General features: G+C 55.3%; 1 gene segment (V, D, J or C); it reads left to right on the forward strand.

The window, feature by feature from the left end:
- Positions 1–339: 339 nt before the first annotated feature.
- Positions 340–8,501, forward strand: LOC110340595. The segment is given in 5 exon segments: positions 340–524; positions 6,870–7,163; positions 7,515–7,547; positions 7,650–7,976; positions 8,076–8,501. Coding segments are annotated over 5 exon segments (990 nt in total).
- The last annotated feature ends 4,043 nt before the right edge of the window (positions 8,502–12,544 follow it).

The raw sequence follows: 12,544 nt of genomic DNA on the forward strand, positions 1-12,544 counted from the left end.
AATCTCCTCCAGCCAGGGAACCCAAGGAGGCTGCGAGCACAGCAGCGGACGATGGCCAGACTTCCTGCTTTCTCCCCTGGGTCTCAGGGTACCACTTCATCCACCCCCGCCCATCCACGTGAAGCAGCTTCAGCCAGATCTGGGCTCCCTCACCCCCTGACACAGAAGCCCCTCAAGAAAGGGGAACTTCAGGGAGTGCCTGTGCCACCCAGTTTCAATCCTGTTCTTAGTCTGTGAAGAGATGGCTGAGGTGACATTCAAACCTTTGTGACAACTGGGCTGCAACTCCTAGGAGGACAGAGCCCAGAGTTAAGCTTCTGGGAGCCATGGGACAAGGCAAGAAAAGAGGGGCAGCCATCTCCATATTTGCCGCACATGCGTAGGTCAGCCACAGGAAACGGATAGTGCCAGAGGAGAGAGGATCGTGAGACCTGGGCCAACAGCGGATCTCTCCAACAAGCCATGGAGGACTGGGAAGGAGCTGAGATACAGGACACCACGGAGGAGGTTCATGTGCTGCACAGGTGAGATGAGGCAGACAGGGTCCAGGGATCCCATGTGCTGGAGCATAGTCCACTGATCTGAACACACACACATGCGTACATACACACACACACACACACACACACACACACACACACGCATACATACATACACACAGATACACACACATACATACACACAGACACACATACATACATACACACACACAGACACACACATACATACACACACATGCATACATACACACACAGACACAGACACACACACATACATACATACACACACACATGCATACATACATACACACAGACACACACACATACATACACACAGACACACACATACATACACACACATGCATACATACACACACAGACACAGACACACACACATACATACATACACACACACATGCATACATACATACACACAGACACACACACAGACACACACACAGACACACACACGCATACAGACACACACGACAACAACAACAACAACCCTCGTGGGATACATCAGGAGGCCTGTGAGATGAACTCGGTCTGTCTGGGAGTCGGTAGGACCAAATCAGCTGAGTCAACAGAGAGTAGGGGCCAGAGAAGCAATGACTGTGCCGCAGAAACCTGCACCGCTGACAGAGGTGAGTCAATAGAGGAAACAAGGCGTGGAGGAATCCAAAACTCTTCCAAAAGGGTCACTAACCCTGCGGGGGAGTCCAGGAAAGGGGATGAAATATCTGGGGTTTGGGAATCATGCTCAGTCTTGAAGAGGTGAGACAAGGAGTAGAGGAGCCAAACCCAAACTGAAAGAAGCCAAGACAGGCAGCAAGAATTCTAGGCAACTCCAAGAACCAGGCAGGAAGCTACAGGTGGGCTGTGGAGGGCGGGCATTTGTGGGGACCCAGCAGGCCCAGGAGCTCGGGTAATTATGAAACAACAGAGGAGTACTGGGTATCTAAGATTTCAAGGTATCAGGCTGAGCAGCCACCGAGGAGCTGGGGCAGAAAAGAATATAGGCCATCTGACTGAGCAACCACAGCAGGTCTGGGAAAGCAGCAAGAGTGTGGGAACCAAACTGAGGAGCCAAAGGGGAACTGGGATGGATGAGGGTGTGGGGTACCCGGATGAGAGCTACAGGGAAGTTGGCCAGGTGGGAGTGTGGAGGACCAAGCTGAGAAGCTACAGGGAAGATGAAGCCAGACTCAGCACCTCCAGGGATCCCAGGTTGGTAGGAATCCTAAAGGGTCACAGAAGCCTTGAAACCTCAGGAAACAAGACTGGGCACCCTTGCCAGAGCTGAGACAGGTGATGGAAGGAATAGTCTGACAGGTGAGAGCATAGGATGCTAGCCTGAGCTGCTCTGGGGGAGCTAGGGAAGGTGGGAGTGTGGGGACCAGGCTGAGCAGCTCCTGGGGGAGCTAGGGGAGGTAAGAACATAGGATGCTAACCTGAGCAGCAATGGGGGAGCTAAGGGAGGTGGGAGTGTGGGAGCCAGGCTGAGCAGCTCCAAGGGGAGCTAGGAAAGGTGGGAGTGTAGGATGCTAACCTGAGCTGCTCGGGGGGAGCTAGGGAAGGTGGGAGTGTGGGGACCAGGCTGAGCAGCTCCTGGGGCAGCTAAGGGAGGTAAGAGCATAGGATGCTAACCTGAGAGGCTCCTGGGAGAGCTAGGGGAGATGGGAGTGTAGGGTGCTAACCTGAGCAGCTATGGGGAAGCTAGGGAAGTACGAGCATAGGATGCTAACCTGAGCAGCTATGGGGGAGCTAGGGGAGGTGGGAGTATGGGCACCAGGCTGAGCAGCTCCTGGGGCAGCTAAGGGAGGTAAGAGCATAGGATGCTAACCTGAGAGGCTCCTGGGAGAGCTAGGGGAGATGGGAGTGTAGGGTGCTAACCTGAGCAGCTATGGGGAAGCAAGGGAAGTACGAGCATAGGATGCTAACCTGAGCAGCTATGGGGGAGCTAGGGGAGGTGGGAGTATGGGCACCAGGCTGAGCAGCTCCTAGGGGAGCTAGGAAAGGTGGGAGTGTAGGATGCTAACCTGAGCAGCTATGGGGGAGCTAGGGGAGGTGGGAGTATGGGCACCAGGCTGAGCAGCTCCTAGGGGAGCTAGGAAAGGTGGGAGTGTAGGATGCTAACCTGAGCAGCTATGGGGGAGCTAGGGGAGGTGGGAGTATGGGCACCAGGCTGAGCAGCTCCTAGGGGAGCTAGGAAAGGTGGGAGTGTAGGATGCTAACCTGAGCAGCTATGGGGGAGCTAGGGGAGGTGGGAGTGTGGAGGCCAGGCTGAGTGCCTCCTGGAGGAGCTAGAGGAGGTGCGAGTGCTAAACTGAGCAGCTATGAGGGAGCTAGGGGAGGTGGGAGTCTGGGAACCAGATGAGAAGCTCCTAGGGGAGCTAGGGAAGGTGGGAATGTAGGATACTAGCCTGAGCTGCTCTGGGGGAGCTAGGGAAGGTGGGAGTGTAGGATGCTAACCTGAGCAGCTACTGGGGAAGCTAGGAGAGGTGGGAGTCTGGGAACCAGATGAGCATCTCCTGGAGGAGCTAGGGGAGGTAAGAGCATAGGATGCTAACCTGAGCTGCTCGGGGGGAGCTAGGGAAGGTGGGAGTGTAGGGTGCTAACCTGAGCAGCTATGGGGGAGCTAGGGGAGGTGGGAATGTGGAGGCCAGGCTGAGTGTCTCCTGGAGGAGCTAGAAGAGGTGCGAGTGCTAAACTGAGCTGCTCTGGGGGAGCTAGGAATGGTGGGAGTGTAGGATGCTAACCTGAGCAGCTACTGGGGAAGCTAGGAGAGGTGGGAGTCTGGGAACCAGATGAGCATCTCCTGGGGGAGCTAGGGGAGGTAAGAGCATAGGATGCTAACCTGAGCTGCTCGGGGGGAGCTAGGGAAGGTGGGAGTGTAGGGTGCTAACCTGAGCAGCTATGGGGGAGCTAGGGGAGGTGGGAATGTGGAGGCCAGGCTGAGTGTCTCCTGGAGGAGCTAGAAGAGGTGCGAGTGCTAAACTGAGCTGCTCTGGGGGAGCTAGGAATGGTGGGAGTGTAGGATGCTAACCTGAGCTTCTCTGGGGCAGCTAATGGAGGTTAGAGCATAGGATGCTAACCTGGGAGGCTCCTGGGTGAGCTGGGGGAGATGGGAGTCTGGGAACCAGATGAGTAGCTCCTGGGGGAGCTAGGAAAGGTGGGAGTGTAGGATGCTAACCTGAGAGGCTCCTGGGAGAGCTAGGGGAGGTGGGAATGTGGGGGCCAGGCTAAGCAGCTCCTGGAGAAGCTAGGGGAGGTGGGAGTGTTGGGGCCAGGTTGAGCAGCTATGGGGGAGCTAGGGGAGGTGGTAGCATAGGATGCTAACCTGAGAAGCTCCTGGGGGATCTAGGGAAAGTGGGAGTATGGGGGGCTGCTGAGTAGCTACAGGGAGCTGGGGATAGTAGAAGTCTGAAGTTTTTTGGTTTTTGTTTGTTTGGGGGGGTTGGTTTTTTGTTTGTTTGGTTGGTTGGTTGGTTGGTTGGTTTTTTTGTTTGTTTGGCTGGTTGGTTTGGTTTGGTTTTTTTTCGAGACGGGGTTTCTCTACGCCTTTGGAGGCTGTCCTGTAACTAGTTCTTGTAGACCAGGCTGGTCTCGAACTCACAGATCTCTGTCTGTCTCTGCCTCCTGAGTGCTGGAATTAAGGGAGTGTGCCACCACTACCCGGCTGAAGTCTGAAGTATTAAACTGAGCAGTTACAGGACAGCGGAGGCGCATGGGAGTAGTGTTGGGAACCAAGCTGGACAGTTACGAGGACCAGCTCCCCCTAGCTCCCCCACAGCTGCTCAGCTTGGCCCTCCACATTCCCGCCCTCCCTTGCTCCCCCAGAGCAGCTCAGGTTAGCATCCTACACCCCCACCTCCTCTAGCTCCCCCAGGAGGCACCAGATTTCTCAGCCACAGGGGAGCTGAGATAGGTAGTGATGTAAAGAATAGGTCAGGCACCTACAGGGGAACTGAGGCAGTGGAAATGGGAAGCACCAGTCTGAGAAGCCACAGGCAAGCTGCGTCTGTCAGATGTAGAGGGTCCCGGGTTGACCTGGGACCAGTTCAGCGTACTGAACAGCTACCAGTGTACTGAGACCAGGGAGGGTATGGAGAATAGGCCGAGCAGCTACAGGGAGCTGGGGCAACTGGGAGTTTAAGGGGTCGGACTGAGTAGTCACAAGGGAACTGAGGAAGGTAGGAGTTGGGGGGCAATGAGCTACAGGGGTAGCTGGGGCTGGTGGGAATGGTGGGACCAGACCGTGAATCTCAGGGAAGTCAAAGTAGGTGGGAGTTCTGGCGGATGAGGGAAGCTAGGGAAACCAGACTGAGCAGTGACCACAAAACCAAGGCAGGTGGAGGTACGAGAGTGGGCTGAGCTACTGCAGGGGAGCTGGGATTGGTAGGAGTTGGGGGAACAGGCTGAGTACCTTCAAGGTGATTGGAAAAGGTGGGGGGAGGGGGACCAGATCAAGCAGTTACTGGGCTTCTGGGGCAGACGGGAGTGTGAGAAAGTGAACTGAGTAGCTATGCGGAAGCCAGGGCAAGTGGTTGTGTAGGAGAGCCCAGTCTGCGTGGCCACGGTGTACCAAGGCAGGTGATTGTGCTCGATCAACCCCAGGAAATTAGCAGGTCTGGAAGGGGCAACCAGGGATGCCCTGGGCGGGTTAAGTACAAGTGAATTAGCCCCTGGGCCTACATAAGAGCTGAGATGACTCAGGCGGTGGTGACAGCTGAGGGACTGGGGAGGGGATCGGGTGAGACCCGAGTACTGAAAACAGCGGCAGGGGACCCGGTCATCTGACCTTTCCTGCTGCTTCAGCTGCCCCATAGCTGGTCTGGCAAGAGGACCGTGAGAGCTGGGTTTAGGCAGAGGGAGGGCTGGCTATGTGCAAGGATGAGACAGAAGAGGAGGAGTAAAGGGGAGGAAGGGGAGGGAGGGAAAGCACTCAGGGTTCGCCTGAACCCGCAGGCAGGTGGTCAGCCTGGCTGCAGAGAGAACCAGAAGGGACAAGAAGGGCCTGGACTGAGTAGGAACGTGCACAGGGAAAGTTCCTAAGGGTAACGCTCTCAGAAGGACCATACAGGCTGCAGTCGCGGGGCTCAGGAGCCCCATCTTTGTCCCTGGAGAGCAATGGGAACGTAGGATAGGAAGGCCAAGCGTGTCCCAGCAGTTAGGTGTACAGGAAGTTGGATGTACAGATTGGGGTGGCGGGGGGGGGGGGGACGCCAGCAGTTGTATTACAGAGAAGGGTGACAGGAGGCTGGAGATGAGAGGAGACCTGGGTTGGAGGGGCCACAAGCCTGACATCTTGTTTCCTCATGAGTGGCAGCACATCCTAAACTCAAGGGCCCAAGGCTTCTAGAAAGAGAAAAAGGGACTTCGTTGGGATCTGGAGACACTGGCACCAGGGAGGGGAAAAGCAGGGATGGGTGTAGGGTTGGGGGTGAGATAAGAGGCAGCGGGGGGACTAGAGCTGAGCTTATTAGGTCCCCACTAAGAAAACTAGAGTACAAGGATCGTTGGAGGCGTCCAGGGAAGTCAGGCCAGGCCAGGGCTACCCATGCTGGGAAGGTGGGCGACAGGTGTGTTGAACCCCGGGAATCAAGGAGTAAGAGTCAACGAGAGCTTAGGTCACGCTGGAGCCCAGAGCACAAATTTAGGAATCAAAGTAGCAGGCAGGCTGAGAAAGGGTCCCTTGGGCACTGTGTCAGTGCAGAATCAGAGTCAAGAGTCCAGAGGTGGGGTCTGTTCACCCTGCTCAGCTCAGCAACAACACCGGAAGGCCCAGACTGCGTGACTAGGACTAGGAATCTGGTTTTGTCAATGGAACCTGACAACAGGGCCCATCAATTAGGCCAGACACCACAATAAACAACGAATGAATGAATGAGTGAATTAATGAATGAATGAATTCAGAGTGGAATGAATGAGTAGAATTCAGAGAGGGAGCAAGGAGTCAACAGCGGAAGCCGACATGGCCGGGCAGGAGAACTGGGGAAGGGAAGGCAGGTTCCACTGAGGGAAAACTTGAGTGATGTGTACAGCTGGCTTCAAGACACAAATGCAAGAGACTATAGAGCTGAGCATAGAAACCCATACCGGAGATCTCATCCACCAGCTTTCTAAAAACACCCTTGGGACAGCGTTCTACCGGTTAGGCCTAGCCTGGCGATCCAGGGTAGCGAGGACCTAAGTTGAGACAGTTGGAACAATCAAGGTGGCCGTGCGATGCCCGCATCCCAGGTGCTAGATCCTACATGCGCTTCGCAGAAGCCTAGGGCCGTTGTAGGGCCAAGAACAGAGCTCTTCCTGGTACCTAGACCCAGCCATGTCTGATAAGCTCACTCACACATCCTCCCTCTCTTGCAGCTGGAACAACAGCCCCAACTGTCTACCCCTTGGCCCCTGCCTGTGGTAGCACCCCTGACTCCACCACGGTGACCCTGGGATGTCTGGTCAAGGGCTATTTCCCTGAGCCAGTGACCGTGAGCTGGAACTCTGGAGCCCTGACCAGCGGCGTGCACACCTTCCCGTCGGTCCTGCCTTCTGGGCTCTACTCCCTCAGCAGCTCAGTGACTGTACCTTCCAGCACCTGGCCCGGCCAGACCATCACCTGCAACGTAGCCCACCTGGCCAGCAGCACCAACTTGAACAAGAGAATCGGTGAGAGGACAGCCAGGGGAGATAAAGGTTTACTGGGAGGTCAGGCTGGGGTCAACCTCTGCACAGAAGAGTCAAGCTGGACGGACCCGGGCAGGGAGGCGACACCGATCAGGGGTGCAGGGCTCCTTTGTGTCTGCCTCCCGGGACCCTCTGCTCAGGTTCTTCACACCCAGGTAGGGGGTCTTCTGGGAGGGCAACATCATGGACACAGGTCTCAACCTGCCAATCTGTATCATGCCCAGGGGCAGCTTGACCTCCACCCACACTAGGGTCACCCTTCTCCTCCCCAGATTGATGCCCTCTCTCCTTCTGACTCTATTAATGCCCTTTGTTTCCCTCCTTTCTCTGCAGAGCCCAGAGTCTGCTCAGGTCCCCAGTGCTCATGTAAGTCATTTAAGTCTCCTTCTTTAGTCCCAGGAAATGACTGTCACAAACTGTCACGCATGGGAGGCCCGGTTTCTGACCCATCCTATCTCTCTTCACTAGCTTCTTGCATCGGTGGACCATCCGTCTTCATCTTCCCCCCAAAACCCAAAGACACGCTCACGATCTCCCTGACCCCCAAGGTCACATGCGTGGTGGTGGACGTGAGCGAGGATGAACCAGACGTCCAGTTCAACTGGTTCGTAAACAATGCAGAAGTGCACACGGCTCAGACGCAGCCCCGGCAGCAGCAGTTCAACAGCACCTACCGCGTGGTCAGCGTCCTCCCCATCCTGCACCAGGACTGGCTGAGCGGCAAGGAGTTCAAATGCAAGGTCACCAACAAGGCCCTCCCGAGCCCCGTTGAGAAAACCATCTCCAAACCCAGAGGTGAGAGCCACAGACAGACTGTGTGGGTGGTGTGGTGGGCAGAAGAATGAACACTTGCGCGGACAGCCAGTAACTCGTCCTGACGTCCTTCCCCCACAGGGCAACCCCGGGTGCCTCAGGTGTACGCCATGCCTCCACCTCCAGAACAGATGTCCAAGAAGAAGGTCAGTCTGACCTGCATGATCACGAACTTCTTCCCTGAAGACATCCACGTGGAATGGGAAAGGAGCGGGGAGCTGGCGCAGGACTTCAAGAACACCCCTCCCGTTCTGGACTCAGACGGCTCCCACTTCCTCTACAGCAAGCTCACTGTGGACACTAACAGCTGGCTGCGAGGAGACACGTTTACTTGCACTGTGGTGCATGAAACCCTGCGCAATCACTACACACAGAAGACTCTCTCCCACTCCCCGGGTAAATGAGCTCAAACGCCCAGTCAGACACTGGGTTCTACCAAACACTGAACCCAGCCCTAACCCCTCATGCTATAAATAAAGCACCCAGAGCTACCCTGGGACCCTATGAGACTACCCTGGTTCTTTACACGGCACATAGCTCATGATATGACTCAGCCACAGGCTGTGGGGTCCTACCAGGGTCTGAGGCCTAGGTTAGCATCAAAGAAAGAAAACAGATCTTACACTACCAGACACAGGGCATGCAAGTGTATCTGTCCTTGCCAGAGATCATCCCTCTCCGGGTAGGAAGTTTGGCCTCTCCATACCCTCCTTCCAACCAGCAACTGCCCTGTCTTGGGATGGGAGATACCCCTCGAAAACATCCAAAGAGAAGAACACAAAGAGTGCACCCCACCTCAACACAAGCCCCACACTAATCCAACTGCCATTCTCTCTACCATGACCTCCTACCTTGAACGCCACAGAAACTAGCCGGGACACTGACAAACAGAAAGACTCTCACTGTCCACACATGGAGCCCAGACAGCTCTGCTGGGTCTCCTGAAATAGGATGATCACTCCTGACTACACCACCTCCCATATGACTTTCACTTCCACCTGTGTCCCAAGACACTGAGACCTGTGACCAAAGAAGTGACTGTCCAGATATCCACACAGATGCTGAGACAAGAGCCGTTAGAAGCAGCCTGCAGAGCACCACCCAAGCCACATGGCACCTCCAATCACGCCACACACACACACACACACACACACACACACACACACACACACACACGTACGCACGCTCGCACGCACGCATGCACGCGCACCACTGATACCTCATGTGGGAGGCCAGCATAGCAACCAGTCCCACTTAGTGTCAGGATATCCCTAAGCACGACCTAAGTGTTCACATTTAAGCTGGTGTAGATGAAACAGCTCTCTTGGGCACATGAACCCTTTCCCTTAGCACACAGAAAAGTCACACCCCCCAACCCTGGCCAAACAGAACCAGTCTGACCCTCTGTCCTCAAACCCGTCTTCATCCCACACAGTTACCACTCTCCCATAGCTGTATACCTTGGTTCACTTCCTAGTGTGGACCTTCTAGAAAGCCCAGGCAACTAGACACAGACCCTGCCCTCACTATGGCCCTCCAGACTTGGTCATTGGGACAGGCAGCAGCAGATCAGACAGGTTGCGGAGTCACTACCTACAGGGGTCACAAGCCCTGATTCATCCCAGCCAGGCTCAGGAGTCCTATGTAGTCTAGGCCACCATCAGGTCTGTTGTTTCTGACTGAGCCCAAGGTTTAAACTGGAATGGTTGGAAGAACTCTGGCTGCTGACCCAGAGAGGACAAAAAAAGCTGCTTCCCCGGGAGGGTCTGCTGGCCCCCGGGACGGTCTTTCTGCCCTGCCCCCATGCAGCCTCACCTACCACATAGGGAATCACTCTCTGCTCCATCTTGTTGGGACACACACTGACGGCCCCTTCTCTGTGCAGAGCTGGAACTGGACGACGAGTGTCCTGAGGCCCAGGACGGGGAGCTGGACGGGCTCTGGACGACCATCACCATCTTCATCACCCTCTTCCTGCTCAGCGTGTGCTACAGCGCCGCCGTCACACTCTTCAAGGTGGGCGTCGTCCCCCCAGCACCCCCACAATATCTACACCGTCCACAACCTATCTCTATGATGATCCGTGCCGTCCCTACTTATCCCATACTGTCTCAGGCTTTCTCTCATGTTGTTATATGTCACCTTCCACAGTCACATACTGTCCTCACACCACGCCTTCACTGTCCCTCTGTTGCTCTCCATCATACCCACGTTGTCCATGTTGTCACTAATTTGTCTTGATGCCACGCCAAGTTGTCACCTACCCTATCCAATACTGTCTTCGATACTACCTACACAATGTTCTTACGCCGCTCCCTGCTCTACCCATACCTGGTCCTCACCCAGATCCCTATGCTGTCCCTACAATCCCCCTTACTATAGCTATACGTCTCAAAACGAAACCCACACTGTGCCCTGCAAGGTCACTGTCTTACCCTCACACTAGCTATATGTCACCCCCAAGACTGGGAGCTGCCCCTGTCTTGCTGTACAGGATGGAGGGGGCTGAGGTCGCACAGCTCATCTCACTTCCGCATCCCTACAGGTGAAGTGGATCGTGTCCTCGATGGTGGAGGTAAAGCAGATAGTTGCCCCGGACTACAGGAACATGATTGGGCAGGGTGCCTAGGTAACCTCTTCAGAGGGACCCAAGCTGAGCAGCCGGACACACAAGTCACACTGCCCTCTCATCTCAGCATCCCTTGATCTTATGGCTCCAACTCTGCTGCCAGCCTCCCTGCCACATCTGGAGGACCACATGGAGCGCATACTGTGCCCCAGACCATAGCCAGTAGGACCCAAGCAACAGCACCACAGCAGTTGCCAGAATAATGGATAAGGCCATACACATTTCCTTTTATAGGATGTCTGGCCCTCTGGCGGGCCCTCTCCCAGGATGGGGCTGCGTTACCTGCATCCATGTAGATGCAGGCAAGCCTTAAACCAGCCTTGTCCACACAGTCCTCTCGAAAACAGGGTTTCCTGAGAGAAGTAGACGTTTCCATGTGCCAGAGACCCCACTGCCCAAAGGGAACTCTGGGAAGGGCTGCTAAAGGTCACTGTAGTGGCCGTCAGCCCCAGCAGTGCCCTGTCAGGTTCTTTCCTGACACTTAAATGAACCCTCGTCTCTTGGAATTTATGGACAGAACCTCCCAAAAATGGGGCTCCTTGTAAAGGCCCCCTTTTCCTGCCACCCATGCAACACGCTGAATTCTCAGATGCAAGAGCCGATCAGAGACACCGTCGACCCCACAGCCTGACAAGCAGGACACAGTTACCTCACTGCCTGTCCCAGCTTACTCCAGAGACACCCGCAGAGGAGGAGCCTGAGCCTCACAGCCTCTGTTGAGCCCTAGAAGGAACGGGTGCAGAGGCCACTGAGCAAGGCCTGAGCAACCCAGAGGGACCTCCAGGAAAAGGGCCTGATGAGCAGATCCACGACAGGTCGTAAGGTGGTCCAGGAGCAACAGGGGGGAGGGGAAAGGACACTAGAGAAACCATGCCAGCGTGGGCCCTCCCTGCAGCCTGGCATCCAGACCAGGCCACTCACAGCAGAAAACACCAGTTAGAGAAGACATCCAGGGAGAGAGGCCACGCCCGGGCACTGAGGCTGACTAGCCACTGCACTGGAGGGGCGCTGTGACTTTTTCCCCATTTCATATAAACGCAAATGCCAGGTCAGAGTCTCCAACAAAGACAAAGGAAGAAAGCAGGAGGGAAAGCGGGGGAGGGGGGCGTCCAGCTCTTGGGGGAACTCTCAAAAGGTGTTCATTGACACAAAGCTTAGCCTTGCCAGCTTCTTTGAATTTTCTGGAGCCCATTTATGTCTTTAAGGTCTCTCTCCGTCTTTTTTTAATAGAATAAAACATCCTTCAACATTGTACGACTCACTCTGTTCTTCCTGTGTGGACCAGTCCCACTGTCCTTGTATAAAAATTACACATATGCACGCGCGCGCGCACATGCCCACGCACATGCGCGCACACACGCACACACACATACACACACATACACCATGAGTGCCTCATCCCCAGCCTCTTCCACCCAGGATTCTGCTCTCAGTCTCAAGTCTCCTCCAACTACCCCCATAACAAGGTAGGGATGCTCTGTGAATGGGAATCATTCTGGATGCACAGGACATGGTGGCTGGGAGGGAGGGGCAGAGGAAGAAGACAGGTGATACCCATGCGCGGAGCAGATGCTGCAGCTTGAGGGCGGGCTGTGGGCTCATAGCACGCAGTAGAGGAAACAGTCTGGTGAAAGTGGCCCCACTCCCACTGGCACAGGGTGACAGCCTCTCTAAGGGAGATCTCGCGAGCGAAGGGCAAAGGGAAGCAGGGCTCTGTAGTGTCAGAGCGCTCTGCTCTCGCTGCATTCCCAAGGGGAGGTTTTGCAGCTGGAACACCCTAAGACACAGGTTTGACTGTTGGAAACCGTCCGAGTCTCCGTAGGCCCTGGTAGAGGACTGTAAGGTGTGGAGACTCAGGGCTGGACTAGTCGGGAGAGGAGCTCCACCCATGCAGCAGCAATGGCCGTATAATCCAGCCTGG

The sequence above is a fragment of the Mesocricetus auratus genome, unplaced genomic scaffold (assembly GCF_017639785.1).
Source record: "Mesocricetus auratus isolate SY011 unplaced genomic scaffold, BCM_Maur_2.0 Super-Scaffold_15014, whole genome shotgun sequence".
Classification (NCBI taxonomy): domain Eukaryota; kingdom Metazoa; phylum Chordata; class Mammalia; order Rodentia; family Cricetidae; genus Mesocricetus; species Mesocricetus auratus.